Below are 24043 nucleotides of genomic sequence, written 5' to 3' on the forward strand. Positions count from 1 at the left end.
TTTTCAGACATGAAATGAATTAAATATGAATTTTTTAAAACGACAAAAGTTAAAGATAAAAAGTAATAAAATCTGGATGTATAAATCAAATTTTGCGATAATTTTTTGCGGAGGAACTTTTAGTAATGTTCTAAACATGTCTGCAAAAAATTGTTCAAAAATTTAAGAGTTTAAGCATAAATTAAACAAATTTAAATTGAGTAGGGACTAATACTCAGGGCAAAAAAACAAAATTAAGGACTAAAAATGCTATTAAAATTAAGTAAGGACTAAACTTACAAGGTCGCTATTTTATAGGGACTAGAAACATAATTAACCCTAAATTATGTAACCACAAAGTAGAGTAATTGTAAATAAATGTAGAGTTGTAAACGTAATACTAGTAAATAAATTTAATTGAATTGCGTCCTCCCAGTTGTCCACCATTTTTAGGGGACATTGACATAACGTGGACGCATGATGATTATGATGGTATATTCCCCTTGACTTGGAATAATAATATACTTTACGTAAACGTGTCATCAAGAGAAACATAAACGTTTAACTATCTTTCTTTTAAATACTCCCTCCGTTTTAAAATGAGTGTCGTTTTAGTCAATTGCACATGGATTAAGGAATGGAATAAAGTAGTCAAATATCATAGCAATTTTACTAAAATAACCTTAATTTATAAGATTAAGACAAACTTAAAGTTGTATTGAAAATTGTGTGAGAGAGAAAAGTTGGAGTATTTATTGAGGGTAAAGTTGGAAGAAAAAAGTTAAAGTTGTATTGGAAATGTAAAGTGACATTCATTTTGAAACAATTTTTTTTAGTTAAAGCGACACTCATTTTGAAACAGAGAGAGTAGAAAAATTATATGGAAAATGTTAACCAGGTTTATAGGTAGTCTAATGACTAAATTTTACATATTTTAAATATGAAGAAGAAGAGTGTCTGAGATTTAAACTTCAATTGCTGCATATATTATATAATACTTCATCCGTTTTAAAATAAGTGTCGTTTTAGGTGTTTACACACATATTAAGAAATGCAATGATTAAGGGAAAGAGAATGGTTATTTTACCAAATTATCCTTATTAACTATTGGTTAGTTTTAAAAGTAATACTTTGGAAGTAGTGTGCAGAGTATTAATTGAAGGGTACAATTGAAAAGAAAAAATTATTATTGCATTGGAAACTGAAAGCGACACTCATTTTGAAACAAATTTTTTTTGCCTAAAGCGACACTCATTTTGAAACGGATGGAGTATATATTTTAAATATGAAGAAGAAGAGTGTCTCATATTTAAAGAGTGTCTCATATTTAAACTTCAATTGCTGCATATATTATATTATATAATATACCTATCAGTTGAGTTAAGCTCACGAGAACCTTCATATAATACTATTTAAGCTCTTTAAGGATTGTAAAATGGTAAGTTTTTATGCAAATTTGTGTATTCTTTTTTTTTTTTTTTGGTAGTGGCCGGGGTTTGAATCCTGGACCTTGCATATTTTATGCATTGTCCAACTAACTGAGCTAAGCTCACGAAGACGCAAATTCGTGTATTCAATGTATTATAAATTGTAACAATTAATTTTTTGAAGGAATATTAGTTTTTAAATATAAGATCCTTAAAAAAAGGGTATCGATGACACTCGCTATCAAGACTCATATTATATTTCTTTTGTTTGTACTTTTAAAGTGCAACACTAAGTTTGATTATCATTAGTTGAAGAACAATCACACATGTGTTTGAATGTGAATCTTCTTGCTTATATAAATCAACTTTTATATTGAATGTGATAATTTTAACTCGGACTTAAAATATCAATATTCTTTTCTTCAAGTGTGAGACTCTTCAAATCGAATCAGTGTTTCGATACCAAAGAGCAAATCCATGCTCATTCAAGATCAATAATGTTTCAACAAATATTAAATAGATTTATTTATAATGTTTCAACAAATATTAAATAGATTTATTTTATTATCAATTGAAAAATAAATATTAAATGGCACCGATTACAATAATTTAAATACAAATTTAATAATTTAATGTAAAAAAAAAGTTCATTTTAGAACTCGTTTTTTACCTCAATATGTATACGGTCAGTCTTCTCATATTTTTTTTTTATAATTTTTATGCAAAAGAGTTTATTAAATTCCCAAAACTATATTATAAAATCAAAAAACCAAAAAATGTGAAAAATAAAATACCGCTAAGATTATAATTTTAAATTATTCCAACTAACCTTATAAATTTAAATAAAAGAGAATATTATATTATTCTTTATTCTTACAATAAGAACTAGTGGTATACCCGTGCTGACGCACGGGTACAATAATTGTTTAATATTTAAAATATTGTAATAAAAATTTAGATAGTCGTGGATTAATTAGAAAATGACATGAAATTATTTATGGTTTATAAGGTAAAAATAAGAAGTTGGTATGATTATTGAATGTATATCAAATATTTTATTGATAAACTAAAATAAATTATGGTTATAGTAGGACAAAAATAATGTAAATAGAAAATGGATATAAGAAATTTAAAATATTGATTGTCTTATTTAATGAATCCAAGGTAAAGTGAATGAGTGAATAAGTAGGGTGTAAAAGCAAAAAAGTGTGTTGGGCCGCAGAAAATATATAAGTTAGGATGGCTTAGCCCAAAAACATACATGGACTACCTGTTATATAAAAATTTGCAGTAAGTGTGCAATTGCAGGCATAGTGTTGTATTCATCACATAAAGTGTCAAACAAAAAGTAATAGTTAAATTCAACCTGCAATAATGCACATTGAAGTATATGTGTCTGTAAAGTAGCACGTTGTCCAAAAAATCGGTCTTGTTTGATTCTTAAAGCAATATTCTGTAAGTGATAGGATATATGAGGGAAAGTAATAGTTAAATTCAACCTTCAATAATGCACATTCATGACTGTTTGTTATTTTGTTTGTATCTCAATTCTACCTCCCATGGTATGGTGTATGAAAATATACAATTAATTGGACTGAAAAAGCTTGAGTATTATGGTTGGGAAGTTCATTAATTGACTTTGGTGTGAAATAGATCGCCTTAAAATCTATAGTTTGTTGGGAAAACAGTTGAAGATATATTTATGATATAGCCTCTACAGCTGCAAAGTCTCATCATCTTGCCGCTATGGCCAACAATGTAAGTAGTTATTTTTCATAATTGTTGTTGTATCATTTTCTTCTGTTATTGATGTAGATATTTCACCATAATACAATTAATAAAAAGCTTCAATGAAGTTGTTTGTTGGTTTTGACAGAACTGGATACATCATAAAAGGAGATATTCATCCAATCAATCTATATGTAATTATAAATTAGCACTTTCTAACTTGAATTAACCTGGGAACTTATAGATCCTGAGTATGGAAGTGATCTTGCACTGGTCTAAAGTAAGTTTATTTTAAAATAAATCGATTTTGAAAGCTTCATAACTATTGAAGGAGTCCTCCTATATGAATGAAGATAGTTATAATTTATGATGAAGCAGTTTTGAATCCAGTAAAGTCAGAAGGTCATAAAATAACCATGAGAAAGATGAACTAACAATGAAATAGCAATAGTATATAGTGAAGTAGGACAAGTTGATTTCATCACTTTACAACTGAAATCTTGGAAAAACTGAAGCTTGAACAACAAAAAATGGCAGAGTCTATTTTAGAGGAGGATGCAGCAAAACATGGCTTCTGCAATCATGGCACCTGTATTGTAAGTTAACATATTTAGTAAGCATGAGCATGATTATTATGATATAGTATTATACGAAAAGATATTGAATCTGCATAATTAGATTCAAAAATAATTAGGAGAGTACTTACTTGTCAAACATTTTCAAATATTTCTTTGTAAACAACGTTTGTGGTAGTGTCTTTTGGGAGTTTATGTTCATCATGTATGAGTATCTTGATACCCTTTTTGCTGGTTACTCTTGAGATTGCAACATAAATTTGGCCATGACTAAAGACATCTTTAGGTAAATAAAGGCCAACCCAATCAAGAGACTGACCTTGAGATTTGTTGATCGTCATTGAGTAAGAAACTACAATCGGAAATTGTCTCCTACATAACTTGAATGGCCAAGGAGATTGAGATGGTGACATATCCATACGTGGTATATAGATAATATTCCCATGATGTTTGCCACCCATTATCTTAGCTTCCAAAACATGAGTAGCCATCTTTGTTACTATCAATCTTGTCCCATTGCAAAGTCCTTCAGCTTGATCTATGTTCCTCAATAACATAATAGGACACCCTACTTTTAGTTTGATGCTATGATTTGGTAGTCCAGAAGTTCGCAATGTACTTAAGAATTCAGGTGTTAAAACATCTGTAACAGTACTATCATGCATTTCTGATCTATCAATAGAGTTGGCACTGAAATAGACTCGCTCTTCTCCTGCATAGTTACAAAGGAAGCTCGATTGTTATTCTTTAAACCAGAAAATAGAAATAATGATGTTTGATACAAAAGGGTTACATTATAATACCTGGCATTAGACCTAAAACATAGTCATTTATTTGATCAACAACTTCAATAGTTGATGCCAAAATGGCTCTGCTCTTCAAGTAATCGTAAGATTTGTAATTATCCAAGAAGTTAGGATATGTACTTTGTACAATAGCAAGGATAGGATCTTCATACTCAGTTAGCAACATATCTTTGGGAATAGGGATCTCAGCATAACCATCATTAGGCTCGTTAATTCTTCCCTCTCCAAGACGTAAAAGCCAGTTTGAAAATTCTTCAATTTCTTCGTTTTCTTTAGGATCTGAACCGTGCTTCAATCTCATATTTTTTGTCAATTCAAGAACTTGACAATGATCCCAAATATATGAAGAATTGATTGAGGCATGGACAATATCAGAACGGTTGGCTCTTGGTATAACTGGTAATATCTGTCTAAAATCCCCACCAAATACTACAACCTTCCCCCCAAAGATGAGCTCACTTTTCTTAATCCCATCACCCATAATATCTTTAAGTGTTCTGTCCAAGCACTCAAAAGTATATCTATGGGACATCGGTGCTTCGTCCCATATTATAAGCTTGGTTTGACGAAGAAGGTCTGCCATATCACTATCATGATCAATGTTGCACATGGAGTTATCTAATGTAGGCACAGGCATTTTAAACTTAGAATGTGCAGTTCGGCCTCCGGGTAGAAGTAGCGATGCAATTCCGCTTGAGGCAACAGTCAACACAATTTCATGCTTTGATCGTAATGCACTTGCAAGTGTGCGCCACATGAAAGTTTTACCTGTCCCACCATAACCATGCAAGAAGAAAACACCTCCTTTTTGATTAGTAACAGCCAACATGATCTTGTCAAAAATAACTCTCTGCTCATCTGTTGAATAACAAAGGGAAACAACAATGTCATTAAGTTTATAGTGTATATATAAAATAATGGTTGTTTGTAGTGATAAATCTACAAAGTAGTATAATACCTGTAAGGGATGAAAATAAATCTTGAAACTCTGTTTGGAGGGTTCCAATATCATAACTACGTTCATCGTAGATTAATCTATTGCCCAGCTGCTCAAGTACATATCCATTTGGATAAGGCAAGGAAGCAAAATCCTTCAAAGTCCTTCTACTTGATTGTAATAATTTCTCAATTTCGATCAAAGTTAGATTTTGAATTTGTTCCTCACTGAGCATCAATTCTGCGAAACATAAAGATATTTTAAAATAGATGAAGAGGAGGAAAGGTGATTTGAAAATAAAGATATATTAAAAACAAACATATTTTGTTCTGCATTATATGAACAAACCTTGATTGTTTGCCAAGTTTCGCTGTTCACGTAGGATTCCATCAGACAACCAATGAATAGTCTTATTCCATACGTGACGTGGTCTATTCATTGCTCCAGAAAGTAGCATAATCACAAACAATCTTCTCAAAAAATAACCGGAACCCCATTGGTATGCTTCTCTAATGGCGCCAATGAACTCCATATCATCATTTAGGAATCCCATAGCAAAGCAAGCCTCTCTGAATGATAGAAACTGTATATCTCCAACTTTGCGAATTTCTTCATATGTTTTTGGTCCTTTGACAATGGTTAACATCATCCGCAAATAGAACAATTCTCCAGTTGTAGGTGGAACCCAGATTAATCTACCAATAGTATAACCCCTCTTTCTAGGTGTCCAAATTCTGTTTTTTTTGCTGTAAACAAATTTAGAAACAAATTGACCATATGTCAATTGTCTTGCAGCCTCATATTCTTGATTTGCTTGTAGCCATGCTGTGAACATAGATTCGGTGACACTTGCCTTTTCAAGCACATTTTCCATGGTGGAATGATCAGTAAAGTATATGCATTTCTCACCAACTAAATGAAAGAACATGCGCTCAACCGCTGGTTTTCTTCCATGAATTGAAAATGACAGAATTCTCCAACATGCTTCAGCCGGTGATATATACCTACAATCTAGATAATGCTTGATTTCATCAATTGGTTGTCCCTGAGATGTCACATTCTGTTCGGTTGGCACAATCCGGGCTGTGATGCGATCATATCCTTTGTGTATGTATTTGAAAAGATATTTAATCGATGCACTTTGGTTACACCATTCCATGTTGATGTGGGCTTGATATTTCATCAACAATTTTTTGTTGTATGGAACAACATGTCTGTTGTCTAGGGTAATACCATTCTTAATTATGGTGTGAGTGTTTGAGCTTCTCTTGTATACAGGATAGCCATCTTGATCAACAATAGTACGCTCGATGTACTTTTTGGGAAAGAATTTGGAACATTTATTGTTTTTCCCCATGCATGGTGATGAGAGTCTTGCAAGCCCACATGGTCCATGAATCATGTGACTCTTGACCAAGTTGTATAAATCATTGTGCTTCTTTGGATCAGGTATTTCAGCTGAAATGATTTTGTCAATGTCTGCAGGGGTTGGATACTTGCTTGAAGGATGTAAAAATATAAGAATGTGAGCATGTGGTAAGCCTCTTTTCTGGAATTCAATTGTGTACATATCTGTGAAATGCAATAGTAATAATTAGCACAAATTATTCTAATTAAAGTGTACAACATATTTAAGGCAATATGGTAATGTTTACTTACATGCAAGGACCTTGCCAAGGGTGTGGTTTTTGGTCAGGTCTTTCATTAGTTCATCAAACTTGATTTTGAAAACTCTTGCAATGATATCTGGACGATCTTGCGGTTTCAAATTGAATTTTGCTAGTTCTCTTGTTATTTCAGGCCAGTTTGGATTGCATGTGAAGGTAATAAAGATATCTGGAAAACCAACAGCACTTGATATTGCCATACCATCAAAGTATAGTTGATCCATGTATCTTTTACTTCCTACAAAAGTTGATGGAAGAACTACTCTCTTGCCTTGTAGTTTTTGCTGACTTTGGTTTTGACCTGCAGTTTTCTCGCTTAGTTGCCTGTATTTCCCAACTCTAAGCTTTGACTGATTTTTCCTCAACCAATTCAGCCTTTCAGCCTCCATCATTGCGTATCCATCGACCAAAAATTGTTGGAAAAGTCTTCTAGAACAGTACAAAGTATTTGCCTCAAATTTTCTTGATTGTATCCTAAAACAAAACCATGCTTTGATAGTCAACCGATTCCTGCTGTTCACAACAGTATCATCCTTATATCTCAACAAAATCCCAGGTCGATAACCATCTTCTCCATATGGGAAAAGAAGTGGATATTGAAACCCAAGATAACTCGCATGAAATTCATCAATTCGTTGTAAATTGCCTGTTTGCCCTTGCAATATAATATCTCTATGTTTGGCAGAATCAATATCCCCTGCAATGAGTGCCGCAACTTCTGAAACTGTTGGCTTATTGTACACCCTGCCATCAGTGTTTCTGTCTGCAATTAACTTCAACCGTACATTCTGAACAGGGCCACTCTTGAAGAGATCTCTGGCCATTCTAAACGCTTTAGCATGCACATTATTGGCATCAAGCATTGACCTTAAGTCTTTCACCAATTGTTCATCGATATCCTTGTTGTCCCTGTATAGGAAAAAGCAACGAAACAATGACATCATATATAAGACACTATAGAAAAATGCAACATATATAATACTGATTTGAAACCATATAATTATATATACCTAAAAGAACCAATTCTGTTAGAAATCTCATTGTCAGTGTCATGGATATATAGCTGAGCAAACTTAGGTCGTTGTCCGGCTAAGGGCAACATGCTTCCAATTCTATGACATGTCTGACCTTGCATTCGTAGTACAGGTGGACCTTTTCCTTTGTTTGTGTATGAATCCATTTTCATACCAGGTGAAGTAAATGAGAACATGGCATTGTACGTTCTAGCATTGTTCTGATAATTCTTGCTGGTTTTGCTTTGGTTATCAAATAAAAGATGTTGAAGAAGCTGTGGAGGCTGTTCCAGTAAAGGCAATTGAACCTTCCCATGTTGACAACATAGTTGAAACTTAGGTTTTGTAGTATTTTTTGACTTCTGCCTCCTTTCTTGATACCACATTAACGCTCCACAAAATTCACACTCCCAACTGGGTTGCCCTATATCACCATATCCTGTGACAACGTTCAAAACATTACACATGATTACTAAGGACAATGATGATACTAATTATGATTTGATAATATAATGGTGCCCTAATAAGACGATGCATTATGTATAAACTTTGTAATGAAGAACAAACAGGATTTAATCTGAATATACCTTGTGCTTCATTATCATCATTGATTTCAAGATCTGCATCACTACTGGTATCCGATTGAGTTTGATCAGTTGCATCCGAATCAGCATCAGAATCAACATCAGAAGATGCATGACCACTATCATCTTGTGTTCCATGTGGTAATCTATCAGACATTGTTTCAAAATACTCAGCATCAGTTTCAATATGTTTGCGTTTGTTTGACACTCTATGTGTTGATCCAGAGGTTTGGGCAGAGGGATGGGGATTGACATTGAAATGTGATGGTTCAGGTGGACTTGTATGAATTGATGCGACACCATTGTTATATGACCTTTGATAGTTATGAGCAGCCCTTCTATTTTTAACATTAATATTTTGTGCAGTATCAGTGTGATCAGAAGGACGTTTTTCTCCAACATTAAGAGATGGAGAAGGCAGCACAGGAACTTGAACAGTAGCATCCAAATGTGGCAGTAGATTTTGGCCATGTACATACTTCCTAACACTATCATTAGAATGGCATGATTTAGAATTTAAATGTGGAAGTTGAGTAGGTTTGCTGAATCTCACTTGTGACCTGAAATGGTTGTTAAGTGTGGATGCAGGAAGGTGAGAGTGCTGCGTTGGTGTTGGCTGAACCTTGAATGTTTGGACCTTAGCTGGAACTGTAGATTGAGCCTCTTTTTGTGAAGTACACCCTCTATTGAATGTCTGAGGAACAAACCCATTAAGGTGAAGAACATTGTTGGTACTTTGATGTCTTGTTTGGAGTTGGCAAAGTAAGTCATTATATATTTCAGATATAGGTTTTGACATACATTGTATTCGTGATTGCTTTGCCTTCCTGTTTTTTATATTGACATTTCCTGCAGCCTCAGAATCATTGACTGGGAAAGCACGTTTTGTTCCCACCTTTGGACATGGAGAATATTTAGCATTCAGTGGGATAGTTGCAGAAAACTTGTTGAGGAGATTTTGACCAGGTACATACTTCCTAACATTATAATTAGAATGTATTAAATTAGAACTTAAATTTGTTGGTTGAGTGAAATTGGTGGATTGAGTTTGAGATTGGTGGATTGTGTCAAAGTTGGATGTTTGAACCTTTGCCTTATTCTTAATAGAATAATTCAGACTTGAAAAAGAATGAACATTGATATTGGATCCAATGGGAGTAGATGTGGTAAAAGGTTTGAAGTTTTTAGAAGAACCTTGTTCAGAAACAACCTTAGTTGGTTTTGAAGTAGTTGGATTACGTGGAGAAGGCAACTTTGAAAGGTTTGAAAAAGTATAGGGAGGTGAAGGATAGGTTATAGTTGATTTTGTATGTGAATTCTGATTGGTGTTTAAGGTAGATTTGGTAATATCTGAAAGAGGTGTTGCATTACTCTTTTTCTGTTCAGGATATTTGCCATTTTGAAGATATGAAGACCTTCTTTTCCTTCTAGCTGCACCATTAGATTCAACAGAAGGTCTATGGATCTCCATTTTTTTTCAATTTACATAAGAACAGGAAGTGCTAAGTTGAGATTGTGGTAAATTGCCTTGTATTTCAGATGACTTATGAAATGTTAATGGTTTCATATGTGAACGTAACATGAGACATTGTATCTTCTGGAAATAAGGACCATGTGGAATAAGAAATGAAAATTAAATAAATATGTGTGGAAGATAATGGGTATATTCAATAGATATATTCTTTATCTTTCAAAAAAAAAAATAGATATATTCTTTAAAAAAATAAAATATAGATGTTTAGCATAAAATATTGATTTTGTGTAAAATAAGTGATGTAAATGTAGAACTGGGAAGAGTAACATAGTTAGACATGATAAATTATATTAGGAAAAAAAAGTAAGAATTAATTGGAAAGTAACTCTAGTTATACTAATTGTATAAGTACAAATTAAAGAAGGTCTATGGTTCTAGCATAGACAATGTGATGTATTAGTTGAAGATCAGTTTGCCTGGAAAAAAGGAGTTCCAGGCCATGATGGTATGACAAAGACTCTACTGTTCACAACAGAGTGGATTACTTTTTTGAAAGCACTGTTTTTCATTAAATGCATGGCAGGGATGATGGTTAATTGTATTTGCATATGTCTCATCGAAGGGTAGCATGCAGTAATATACAATATCTTATTCCATACTTGTGTATAGTTGAATTAAAAACCATGGGCAAAAACATTGGAAACGGGTTATTGTCTGATGGTAGTAATATACAATGATTATCTTGGTAACAGCTGGAAAATAATATATCAAAGGGAGTAGTAAAAAACAATTATTTCCCTAAAGTGAATAAGTTATTGTATTGTAGGTATCATATTTATTTAATTGATGTAAGGATTAGATCAGTAATTAATCATATTTATTCAAAATTGTATACATACAACTTCTATAGTTATAATAATTAATGATCAAGATAAAAATTCCTTTGTGTGTGATCTTTCTCTATTTAATATAAATTTGCCAACTTCTATAGTTATAATAATTAATGATCAAGATAAAAATCCCTTTATAATTGGATATATTCTATTGAAATATAACTTTATGTATTGTAGCTTTTGAAAGCTTGAAAGTTGATTTAATACGGATTAGATTTGTAATAAGAACCTGAAAGCCACACTTCTATACATATACTTTGCAGCTGATATGAAGAAAAAATGATAAAGATACATATCCCTTAATAAGCTGATTTATGTTTCTAATCATGGATAAGCTGATTTATGTTTCTAATCATGGAGCTTTCAAAATAAGAGATGGCATAAGAATAGAGTAGTAAACTGAAAGCATGAACAGGTAAATATGGAAGTGAAAGGAGTTTAACTTAAGGTACAGTTCTACAATACAACAAAATATAAATACTATAGAAATGTATTGGAATGCATGAGTTTCCCATCAAATAGTATGTCTTGGCATCTTATTCAATGACATTGTTACTAATCTTGATGTATATGGGTCGCGTAGGATAAGATAGTTGGTATGAAAATCTAACTTGAAAAAAGAGTCTGTTTGATGACTATAAGGGCTGAAATACAAATTTGAGGCCCAAAAAAATTACCACTATCTTCAATGTTTACATACCAAAGAGAGAATCTAAGATGTTTATCTGCTTCACATGTATGTAGTTTGTGGCAAAGATCATAAAAGAACTTCAGAATTAAAGAAAGATACCATTAACATAGTAAATTAACACAACACAATAGTCATAGATGTAGCATAACATAAAAGGTTCAGAGTGAATAACATAGTAGAAGTCTAGATTCTCTTGGAATCAGTGCTTGAACCAAGCTGAGTTGAAGTAAAAAATTAAGATAGATTACACAAAAGGGTACGTAGGACCAAAAAGATCATACAGGAAACAGTGAGAACATCATCAAGGATAAATTTGAAACATCTGTATGATTGGCATCATGGTTTTGAAATCACTTTTTCTCTTGTTTGATAAGCTTCACCCTCTTTGATGAAGTCTGTTTTGCAGGTGTGATCTCATTATGGCCACCAGCATTGCAAAAATCATCAGTTGCAGCCATCTTATGAGGAGTAATTTCAACAGTAGGACGAGCATTTGCTTTTTCAGCAACAGAATTGAAAGAACCTGGTGTGAGTTGAGAAAGACTCTCGCAACTCATGGGTTGTCCAGCATTCTTTAAGCCACTGATTGGTGTAATCTGGGTCAAACCATCAGGGTCATATTCAGAAGATGCAGAGAGGTCGTGCTGTCAAAACATAGTTGACAATAATTCAGGTTAGTAAAAGGCCATGATATTACATGACGTTAGACACATAAGTTAGATATAATTAGCAAAACAAACAAACTACTTACAGTTGAAATGGTAACATCTTCATTAGAAGCGGCTGGATTAGGATTTGTGTTGTCCATCATCACATCAGCACCTAAATTCTCAATCTCTGGTTCAGCCTCCTCCTGAAATATGATGGACAAATTAAATCAATTAGTGAATTAAATGAAGGAGGCATAAAAGACACACATTAAAGATTCAGCCATACTACCAAGGTTTGTGACATATAATAATCATACCACAAGGTTGGGGAACTTAGCCCTAACTCGGTCAGTGAAAGCTTCTCCTTCTTTGTAACATACAACAGAGCATGATTTCCACCTTGGTTGCCATTTGACCTTAAAGACCATAGTTTTTTCAGCCAAGTCATCCATTATGGTCGGAAATTCAAAGCGATTGGTAATACCAGCCTAATATGACAGTTGAAACATTAGTGTAGGTTCACTAACATGTTTGTGCAAATGTGTGAGGACTTTAGAGCAAACCTGTATCATGTTACTGCGGAGTTGGGCAGCAGATATCCCTAACATCTGAGTCACCTCGCGGTCCCAGACGACAAAAACAGTTCTGTCCATGTCATAGGATACATCCATCTCAAGCTTGTACCTAAAATAAGGGTATCAATAAGAGAAATCAAGATAGATAACAACGTCCAAGAGTCACTCCATACTTAATACGCATATAGGATAACATATATAACATACCTGACAATCTCGGTCTCAGTGTTATGCCCATCGTCACATGTGTAAGGAGGTTTGTCCCCTTTAGCAATCTTTGGACACTTGTGACAAGCAAAGTAGTACCAACCATTTTTGGTCGAGTTCACTTTCTCAATCTTAGCAACTGTCACACAATAACTTATCTGCATAGTTGTACACAATTTGATATGTGAGATGGTTTATGAATATAGTGAATCTGAGAGTAGGTGGTGAGTGGAACTTGTAAAATTCATACCACGTCAAGCTGGATAACCTGAGACAGGGGCAGAATCTGGGAATTAGATAGAAGGTCGTCTTCAGTAGCAACTTGGGTATTTCCATAAGACTGTGAACACTGGATCTGGCTAGATGACATCAGCTGCTCATCTTTAGGTAAACTGAAAACAAATATAAAGACATAGAAGTTAGGACTGGTTCTGAATATAGATGTTATAGGGAAATAACAGAAGTGTGTGATAAAAAAAATACCTTTCCCTGAAGAGATTGATCTCAGGGATGTTCTCATTGATGGACAACTTAGTGAATGAGTAAGTATTTGATACACTTAATGGGAACCGCCCTACATTCTCATTAAAAGCTCTAAGTGTTTTTTCACAAAATAATATCGTCATATTAGCCAAAGACAATGAAAACTGACAAACACAAAGAATAATACCTTCTTCTTTGATCTTGCAGTAGTTAAGCATAACTATGACAGGACCACCTTCCTTCCTATCCTTGTTAAACTTAATGAACTTTGCAGCATAGTCCTCCCATAAAGTGCAGTTTACAGAAATGTCACTATAATAATATAGACAAACCACAATTAGTATAGGGATATGACATTGAATAAGTTAGACTTTTCCTAAAATATAAGCTGTTCACCTCAAGTCTTTCAAACCAAAGTTAACTTGTAGCTTTTTCCCAGTTCCTTCATTCAGCTGACAGTAGCGCATTTCATGTACAATTCCAATAACATCTATTAAAATGACAAAAACATTATAATAATACATGTACAGAAATTTAGGAAAAGTATAAAAAATAAGATAAAGTTGTACGAAGATGTGTACTCACGAACTAAGAGATCAGCACGCCATTTTCCCGACACAATCTCAGAAAATGGCTTGAACTTAATGCTAGGGTTAGGGATGTCGTGGACATTGACATTATCAGCATTAGTTCCACCAGTCCATATCAATTTATACTTGTGATCAGAGGCTTTGAATGCATCATCATTCTTTTGTACTTGAAAGTTAGACAATGTGTATGTGGTGTTTTCTAGAAGGACTTTGTCACAAACAGCCTTGTAACCAGTTGGGATAACAAGTTGAATGTCATTTCCCTGTAATAAAACAAATAGCATTCACAAATAAACTGAAGACTTAAAAAAAATATAAATATAAATAAATCACATAGTGAAAAGTGGCCTCACCTTGGCATCAACTATGATCAACTCTAAATGCTCCTTGCCATCCTTAACAACAGTCCATTTGTCCTTAACCCGAACAGCTAGTTTCCAGAAATCTTTCTTGTTTGTGATTGCAGCAATGAACTCGACGGGTCTTACTTTTGGTCTTTCCATTTTGGCGCCCTAAAAAAAATAGCAAATAAGTGAAAGTAAATAAACATATGACACACATAAGTTCAAAAAATAATTTTTTTGAAAGAGTTTCAGTTTAGATAAATAAACGATTGGTTGAAAAGTTGAAACCTTAAACAACAACAACAACCAAAAATAAACTAATAACAAAAAACAACACATACAAATTCCTAAACATATAGATCCACAAAAAAAAAAAACAGTTGTAAACAACAAAAAAACGAAACCTTATTAAGGGAAATGTTATATCTTGATCAATAATAGGCAAAAACAAAGTAACAAAAAAAATCACAACAGTAAACACATAGATCTATAATAAACCTTATAAATAGAAAGAGCTAGAACAAAAATCAATATGTAACAACAGTGTTGAACAAAAATCACAAAAGTGAATAAAGATTTTGAATGGAAGTTACGAAAAGAAACTAAAAGTAGAAGAAGAGAATGAGTACCTTGAAATTTTCAGAGAGAGGATGGTTTGAGGGTAATGAAATGAAAGTAATGAAATGAAAAGTTTTTAGAGATAGTAAGTAAGTATATAATGGGTACAACAACAGTGTTGAGAAGAGTGAAAAACGTGATTGATTTGTGTACTGACAAATACAAATTTGATTTCAAAAGCACTTTTGTGTTTCCCTCTCAAAGACAAGTAAGTTTAGCTAGTTGGGTTAGAATTCAATTATGTTTATCATGTGCAAACAAACCAAACTATTGTGTACTTTTGATTACATGACATCACTTTGGTTAACCGAAGTCATCTAGTTGCATAAAGTAATTTTAAGACATGTTTTACCCCTAAGAGAGTGAGTTGGCAGTCAATGAGTATAGGTCATTAAGGAGTTTTCCACAGCATAATCTTTTCTTATATTAAGGGAGATAAGAAGAAGAAGAAGAAAGAAAAACAGAATCTACAGATTGAGTGAACATTCAGTTCTCTCAACGGCAACAGCAACAGCAACAGCAATGGGCGCTTATCACAACGACGCCGTTTCATTGCCTCCTCGTTACGACGTCGTTTCTACTCGTGACAAACACGTTCATGATAACGTTCATGGCAACATCTTCATCGATTCTGTAATTTTTTTCATTCATTTTTCATTTTTTTTTCAATTTTTGTTTTGTTTTGTATATGTTGAATTTAATAGTTAGAAAGTATTCATTTTTGTGTGACAACGTTGATTGAATTTAATTTTTTTTTGTTTTGTTTTTGATTTTTCAGCTGAGTTTGAAGTTCATTGACACTGAACAGTTTCAAAGGCAAGATTGAAACTTTACGTGATTCTATGAAATGGGTTATTTTCAAATTCTTGTTTTGTTTCTTTATTGTATACTTATATGGTTTTTTTTTTGTTGTTTTTGTGTGTGTGTATATATTGCAGGCTTCGTGAGTTGAAACAACTTGGTGAGTTTATTTATAATCATTGATTTTGTTTCTTTATTGTATACTTATATGATTTTTGTTGAATCAAATATATATGATGAACTTGTTTTGGAGCTTCTATAGATTTTCTTTTACTCATATTAGTCTTTGGTTTGAATTCGATAGTAATGTTAGGCACCTTTTTGAAATAATCATAATCTTAAGGACTTATAATTGAGAGTGCTTTACAAATTTCTAGACTAATTTGGTGGTTTACTTTTTTTTTTTAATCAAGAAGCTACTGGGGAATTTAAATGAGTAAACCACTAAATTCATATCTGACTTTGTAGGCTGCACTCAAATAGGTCCTTAAGATTATGAATATTACTAAAGGGCCACTGAATTTGTCAAATTTCACTCATATTAATCTTCTGAGAATATGTTAGGGGCTAAAATACAGGACATAATTGATTGTAAGTAGTTAAATATAAGGAACAATTTGAGAGTTTAATAGTGTTAGAGATATTCATAATCACAGGGACCTATTTGAGATATTCATAATCTTAGTGATGTATTTGAGAGTGCTCTACAGAGTCAAAGACTAATTTCACAGTTTACTCAATATATATTCGGAACTTGTTTTGAACATACTATAGAAATTTTTAGAGTAACCACTAAATTTGTTTCCGAATCTGTAGGGAACTCTCAAATACGTCCATGAGATTATATATGCATATTTCTAAATGTTTTCCGACTCTGTCAAATATTAGTCCTTACCAGAGTCGAGGACCAATTCAATGGTGATGCTTGGGACCTTTTTGAAAAATTCATAATCGTAGGAACCTTGACGAATTTAGTGGTTTCCTCTTTTTATCAAGCACCTACTATGGAATTTAAATACGCTTGTACAATTACTTATTCTAAATTATGTTCTTTTCTAGCATTTTTGCATTGTGTATGAATTGTTCTTGTTATGCTGGAAATAGCTCTGAAATCTGTATTGGAAATTTGTGTATCTTATGTAGGAACATAGGTTATAGTGACATTAACTTTGTTTTGTTCCCTCTCATTAAGATAGTTTTAAATTGTTTCTGTTGTAATGGTTGAAATCAGGTTGTTACATTACATATGATGGCATAAATAACAGACTATCAAGTATTACACTGTAGAATGTGTTATTATGTTTTAAATTTGTTCATGTAAATTCTCCAAAGACGATAAGTAATATATTGAGACGTAAGTGAGTCGATTGTTATCGAGGAATTCATTACTCATTAGCTTGTTCTTCCTAGTCATATACGCTTAATGGGTTTTACTTGAAGGAAATGAATTACAAGCATTTTTGTTTTATGTCAAACAGTTTTTATATTGCTTTCGTGATCTGGTGGGTTTGGTATTGTAGACTGATTTGAGTCAGTGTGGGACGGTATAGGTTTGCTAGGTGTGTCTTGGTATAGGTTTGTTGTGGTTTCCGGTGGAAGGAGTGTTAGGGGCTTTGATGTTCCATAGGTAACTTATTGTTAGTTAATTTTGAGGGTATCATTCCTTTGGTTTTTTCCTGCTGTGGCAGTATTATTGTACTTATTGGCTCTATTCTGGATACGCCTTGTACTATATTGAGTTATTTCAATAAATTTTGTAATTTCAAAAAAATAAATGCTTTCGACTCCTCATTTGTGTTAGTTTTTTATGATTTAGATTTGACATTGAAATGGCATTACGATAGATAGTATAACTTTCCAATTTCGTGAAACTGTGATTGCTTTATAACAAGTTTAGTGTGACACGAATCCGCCACATGATGTAAAATTGTGTCTGTATATTTTTGAGGCAATTATGTAAAATTGTGTCCATGTGTATATGTATGTTTGGTAACTATATGTATGTAAGTTTGTCTTAAGCGCCGTAAAAGAGAATAAAAGATATTTCTGAATTACAATTTTTCACTATCATGTTACAGAGATGAAAGCACACATAGTTTAGTTTTATAGAAACTGAAATGGAATTGTATTTGCATTTATGCCATTGACACAACCAACACAACGAGGTCCCCAATTTGGTTCCTCAATAAATAAGGGCAATAATTAATCTGTTCATAACGATAAGGAAAATAATTGCTTCTTTGATGCAACTAAATATATCAAAGATCTTACAAAATATCTATCACTTGTATACCTTTAGTATATGATCTCTCCCATAGATCAATTTGTTTTATGTTTCAGGTTTCACACACTTGGTGTATCCAGGCGCTGTCCATTCCAGATTTGAGCATTCTCTTGGAGTGTATTGGATTGCTGGTCAATCTGTTGAAAAGCTCAACAGTTACCAAGTATAATTTTTATTTTATTTTATTTTATATTTTACCCTTTTAAAGATACAGTTAAGTTTTTTCGATGAAAGCATTGCATATGTCTGTGATCTTACAGGGCATGGAGCTTGGTATTGATAAATTTGATATTCAATCCGTGAAACTTGCTGGTATATAATTTTTCTCAAAACTGCTCGTTATTTTGTTTCCATTCATTTTTTAAAATTATTTCTGACATTGTCATCATTTTTGTTAGGACTTCTGCATGATGTGGGACACGGGCCATTCAGTCACTTGTTTGAACGCGAGTTTCTTCCCAGAGTTATCAGCGATTCTAAGTGGTACTCTTCTCATTTTAATTTATTTCACTTTTCTCTACATTTTTCCTTGTAATGTTATAGAAAGAAGTTTTTCTTGTGTTTCTAAGTCCTGAAAGAAAGTACTATGTTTTATATGGTTATTTGTAAAGTGTTGTGTTCATTATACACACTATATAAACAATGTGTGGTATTTTGTACTTTGTAGGTCGCATGAACAAATGTCGGTCAAAATGGTTGATTATATAGTTGGGGAACACCATATTGATATTGACCCTCACATGTTAAAAAGAGTCAAGGTAATGCCACTATTTGCAATTGTCTTTTACCTGTTTTATGTCAAGTATATTGAATTTCAGAATTTTACTTCTTAAGCATCATAAACATGATGTTTTAGGTAAATTAGATAATTAAATTTTCAGTACAAGAGACTAAATTCATAGTAAAACTAGACTTTGAGATGCCTTTCTTTTGAAGTTTAGAAGTATTGGACACTTTTTGAAACTTACGGTATGATGACTGATGCTGATAGCCACGGTAGTTCTGTGCTCTACTGTTCTATAGAAAGTTCTCTAGTAACCCGATTTTCTGAGTACGTTCCCATGTTAATGTAAATATTCTATGTTCAAATAGCTATTACTTTTGTTGGAATTATTTTCATATATAGATATAGTTATTCATTTATTCTTCGTACTAAGCATGTTGCATATTCTAATGGGTGGTTATTTGGCACTTGGCAGGAAATGATATTGGCGAGCTCCGAATTTGCTCTACCTAGGGTAAGACTTGTAACCTTTTGTATTTAAATTGTCTATTCTCAAGAAATATTTGCCGGTTTATTCATATTGTAGGTATTTATTTCAAAATCTCTTTTCTCTTTTTAATACCTTTATTTTCTTGTTGGTTATTTAGAGCTCAAGTGAGAAAGGTTTCTTGTATGATATTGTTGCAAATGGACGAAATGGAATCGATGTTGACAAGTAAGTAACCACATAAAATTTAACAGTTGAATCTAAGCATTTGAGTTATGCTGTAATGTAATGATTTGTGGAAACTATTGATTCGCAGATTTGATTATATTGCTCGTGACTGTCGAGCTTGTGGTCTGGGATGCAACTTTGAATTTCAGAGGTTTCATGAATTTCTTCAAAATAACTTTTTCCTAGCAATAACTTAAAAGTATACAATATACAGAGGTTATAATATGTCTCTTCAAGATCTTAAATTCTATTATCCTTACAGGTTAATGGAGACCATGCGGGTCTTGGATGACGAGATTTGTTATCGTGCAAAAGACTGTTAGTATTATTTCTCAAACATTTTTTTAATGCTTATTCAATCACATATTTCTAAATTTTCTTGCCTTTGCCTTTGTAATTTGCTAGATCTTACCATCCACAAGTTGTTTGCCACTCGTGCCGATCTGTATAGAACAGTTTATACGCATCCAAAAGTAAAGGTATGAATTAGTTGCTTATTCGGAAGTTAATTTCATTAGTTCGTGATGGTGCATCCATAAACTTCGTGGTTTTAATTGTTTCTCATCTCATCTTTATGTTTCCAGGCAATGGAACTCATGGTTGTTGACGCACTTGTGCAAGCAAATGATTATTTGCAGATTTCTTCTAGCATTCAAGATCCTGGTGAATACTGGAAGGTAATTATGAGGGCTTCTTTCAAATAAAAAGTGTATTAAAAGAATTTTCGTATTGCTCTTTTCAATTACAAAATATATTTAACTTTGAAAAAATGCAGCTGGATGACTCAATAATTAAAACCATTGAGACTTCTCCCTTGCCAGAACTGAAGGAAGCTAGAGAGTTGATTCTGCGCATTCGAAGGCGGGATCTCTATCAGGCATGTTATTTACTGTTTATTATCTGTGATGTTTTTCTTATCAACTCAACAATTATTGTTCAGTGTTACTGAAGCTGATTAAGTTTCTGTTTCGGTTTGCAGTTTTGTAACGAGTATGCTGTTCCAAAGGATATAATGGACAATTTTAAGAAAGTCACTCCTCAGGATATAGTTTGTTCCCAGGTCCTTAATCTTTTTAATCCTGCTCATTTGCACATGTTTTTTATTCTTGCCAAGGTTCAACAAGGAACTTTATATTGTTTGTTATGCTACACCACCATTTGACAGAAAAATGGTGGAGTTATGTTGAAAGAGGAAGATGTAGCTGTTTGTAATGTCAAAATCGATTTGACTCGTGGAAAGCATAATCCTCTGGAAAGGTATTCAATAAAGATTAGTAATAATACATGTCGACAGTGGTCATTCAGTTTGTCTGAACTTCCTAATATTGTTTACTAATGTAATCTTTTCTTATCTCTTCTGGTGCATGTTTTGGTGGCAGCATTCACTTTTTCAAGGTACATCAATGAACCTTTCTATCTTTTATCAAGATTTCCTATTTATAAGCTTTATATTTTATTGTTGATGGTGTTTATATTGTATTAGGCGATTAATTGGGTGATAATGTCAAGGTGCTTGCATTTTTCAGTTCATGATTGTCCTTTGATTTTATGTAACTAAGACATTTGTTTTAAATGTGTACGTGAACAATAATTTTAAGGGCTACATAAATGAGTCGTGAATTAGACAATAAATTATTCAATAGAAACTACAACTTCTCGAAAGCGCAACTTGAATAATTATTTTATACTTGCTACTGGTTATATTTCCTTCATTTACATATTGAATAATATCTGTTCAGGATTATGAAAGTGATGAGAAATTTACAATTCCTGATGAGCGCATAAGCCACTTGTTGCCTGCATCTTGTCAAGATATGATAGTAAGGGTGTACTCAAAAAAGCCAGAACTGGTCAGTAAAATTAAATCCATCCAAGTTTCTTCTTACTTCCTTTTTACTCATTCAAGCCAACATCACTGACCTTGTACCTTGAACAATCCTATAGGTGGAAAAAATTTCAGAGGCTTTTGAAAATTATCAGCTAAAAACATATGGAATCAAAGCACAGGTACATTCAACACCAGAGAAGAAGAAACGCCGTTACAATTCATGAATATGAAAGCTGACTCTTAATTCATGTATATGAAAACTGTAGGTTTTGGCATTTTGTATAATCATCATATTACTGCTACAACTACTTTTTTCGCCTTCTTCTTTTCCTTATTATAGTATAGAAGAAGTCATCATATCTTCCACAATGGAAATATAGTTTTGGATCAATAGCAGCAACTGTACTTGTTATTTCCACACCAAAAACAAATGGTACACTATGTTGAAGCTGTAATTGAGCTTACCATATTAATGAATCTATTACTTGTATAGCAATTGATTTTTTTTCTTCCAATGGTTGGCTGTATTTGTCAGTGGAAGTATTATTTCATTTCTTTAGTGAGAATGATGTGCTAAAAGTTTGATTAGTTATGCATCTCCAGAGTGCCTTTGGGTTAGAGTCTGCAGGTTTGATATTGGATACATTTATTTGAAAAATTGTTATGTTTAAAAGTGAGTTTGAGTGAATTGATTTGTATTGAAAATATTTGTTTGAATAGTGATTTTTTATGATACACACACACACCAATAAAATTCACTTGATACATAACTACCAACAAATTTATGATTTTTCTGAATGTGATTGAAATACTTTTATTGTGTAAACTGAGTATTTTTTGTACGTAACTTGAAAGACTGATTCATCGAGTCAGATAGGACTAAAATTAATGACAAATCTCTCAAGAATTTTAAAGCTACTGAGTTTTTAGAGCTGTATTTGGACTAAGGGTCTTTGGTTAAGCTAGAAAAACTTGAACCATCTCATCCAAGCAATCTTGGATACGTAATCGGAATTATGTGATATACAAGTAAGGTCTGACTGTCAAAATTTGTTTCATCAACTTGTAGACTTGGTTTACAATGAAGTGACCCTATGAAGCACGGATATGGACACGACACTGACACATCGACACCGTTAATAAATTGAGAAAATCACATGATTCAGTGTAATTATATGTGTCGGTGTTGTGTTGGTGTCGGACACGACACATGTTCGACACCGGGACACGCCTAATCCGATGAGTGTTTGTGCTTCATAGAGTTGACCTAGTTAAAGGTCTACTAGTGGAGAGAATGTGTACAGAGTTACTTCTAAGTGAGGTTGCTTTCTCAGCCTCAAACAGATCATTGTCACCAATTGGAAGATATATTTGGATTTCAGTTTGCAATATAGTTTTGTTTTTAGTATTAAATTCATTCAGGGATTTATATGCTTCCAATGCAAGGAAATATTGTTGGATTACCTTGTTGATTCCAACTCCATGTGTGTCTCGTGACTGTGAACATGAAAATTTGTGGTGCTGAGACCCTAATAAAGACAGACCATTAGTGCATATCTTAATAGTAACAATTCATGCCTACATCATTGATGATGTTTGGTGATTTTTTTCCCCAATGATATGAATTATGAAGATGAATTACTTTTCTTTTTCTTCTTCCAGTTACCCTTTTCTGAGGGCATTGTATGCAAGATTTTAAAAAAACCTTTGCAACCGCAATTTCAATATTAACCTTGTGATTATGTTTCTATGACCGCAACATCGTCGCGATTGAAGTGCATAAATGATATTTGACAACAGAGTTCTTCTCATTATCAAGAATCACGATGTGACTGTTACTATGATTTTTGTTTTATTTCAAAGAATCAAGCGACGAAACTCACATTCATTAAGTGCAGAGAAGTGGGATACTGCGGGTTTAAACCCGTGTGTCAGCAAATCAAATGCTCTCGTAACTTTTTACATACGAGTTGTACTTACGGAACCTATGATTGTGATTTTTAAATGCCTTAATTATATGTATTGAGAAGAGTTTTTTACATTTTTGAGATCACGGGTGTTACAATTTATTACTACTATATGATTCAGTTGAAACCTGGCCTCATGATTCATGACTTTGTTGAGACATCTTTTTTGTTTCACATTGAATTCAGAGTGCAGGCTTTCACGGGTTACACTTATTAATGTGTGTTGTATTATATATCAACGTAGAAACATCAATGGTACATGCCCTTTAATTCATTCCAAAAGCCAATGCTGCAAACAACTGGAATATTTTCATTTTAATGTATATAATTTTTATGAAATTTAATGAGCTTGGAAATTTACAAACATAAAGCAAGTCACATGAATATAAATGTTGTTATTTTTAAAATCTTAGTGTATGCTTAATTGACAAACAATAGAGAGTGGCGAACACACACCAAACACATATGGTTGAATATTTCACT

General features: G+C 32.9%; 3 protein-coding genes and 1 long non-coding RNA gene across 11 annotated transcripts; 2 read left to right on the top strand and 2 right to left on the bottom strand.

The window, feature by feature from the left end:
- The first annotated feature begins 2292 nt into the window (after window positions 1-2292).
- On the top strand, window positions 2293-12314 carry LOC146912061 (uncharacterized). Of its 7 annotated transcripts, none has more exons than XR_015015352.1 (10): window positions 2293-3164; window positions 3283-3730; window positions 6248-6559; window positions 6938-6988; window positions 8751-8857; window positions 8942-8989; window positions 9083-9187; window positions 9294-9478; window positions 9572-9682; window positions 12181-12314. It is a non-coding gene; the product is annotated as an uncharacterized LOC146912061 (long non-coding RNA). The 7 variants fall into 7 exon arrangements; XR_015015354.1 differs by having other exon boundaries at window positions 9305-9478; XR_015015351.1 differs by having other exon boundaries at window positions 3283-3414; window positions 3513-3730; window positions 8751-9187.
- Window positions 3844-8197, bottom strand: LOC146912062 (uncharacterized). The gene is made up of 5 exons (XM_085718760.1): window positions 7112-8197; window positions 5801-7024; window positions 5474-5692; window positions 4513-5361; window positions 3844-4421 (listed from the first exon to the last, which is right to left on the bottom strand). The coding sequence occupies exons 1-5, from the start codon at window positions 8061-8063 to the stop codon at window positions 3844-3846; spliced, it is 3822 nt and encodes a 1273-aa protein (XP_085574886.1). The 5' UTR covers window positions 8064-8197.
- LOC146912063 (uncharacterized) lies at window positions 11853-15343 on the bottom strand. Of its 2 annotated transcripts, none has more exons than XM_085718757.1 (12): window positions 15253-15343; window positions 14633-14791; window positions 14275-14542; window positions 14086-14179; window positions 13877-14001; window positions 13690-13780; window positions 13457-13598; window positions 13207-13364; window positions 12988-13108; window positions 12742-12912; window positions 12526-12627; window positions 11853-12418 (listed from the first exon to the last, which is right to left on the bottom strand). In XM_085718757.1, the coding sequence occupies exons 2-12, from the start codon at window positions 14780-14782 to the stop codon at window positions 12125-12127; spliced, it is 1716 nt and encodes a 571-aa protein (XP_085574883.1). In that variant the 5' UTR covers window positions 14783-14791; window positions 15253-15343; the 3' UTR covers window positions 11853-12124. The 2 variants fall into 2 exon arrangements, with proteins under 2 accessions (XP_085574883.1, XP_085574884.1); XM_085718758.1 differs by having other exon boundaries at window positions 12526-12624; window positions 15253-15339.
- Window positions 15344-15694: 351 nt separating this feature from the next.
- LOC146912064 (uncharacterized) lies at window positions 15695-22089 on the top strand. Its single transcript, XM_085718759.1, has 19 exons — window positions 15695-15874; window positions 16020-16057; window positions 16180-16202; window positions 18383-18489; window positions 18587-18638; window positions 18725-18809; window positions 18994-19084; window positions 19526-19564; window positions 19698-19765; window positions 19854-19916; window positions 20028-20083; window positions 20171-20244; window positions 20350-20442; window positions 20541-20642; window positions 20745-20825; window positions 20931-21022; window positions 21145-21160; window positions 21505-21615; window positions 21710-22089. The coding sequence occupies exons 1-19, from the start codon at window positions 15764-15766 to the stop codon at window positions 21815-21817; spliced, it is 1410 nt and encodes a 469-aa protein (XP_085574885.1). The 5' UTR covers window positions 15695-15763; the 3' UTR covers window positions 21818-22089.
- The last annotated feature ends 1954 nt before the right edge of the window (window positions 22090-24043 follow it).

The sequence above is a fragment of the Medicago sativa genome, chromosome 6, assembly GCF_051527215.1.
Source record: "Medicago sativa cultivar Bolivia chromosome 6, Bolivia_mono, whole genome shotgun sequence".
Classification (NCBI taxonomy): Eukaryota; Viridiplantae; Streptophyta; class Magnoliopsida; order Fabales; family Fabaceae; genus Medicago; species Medicago sativa.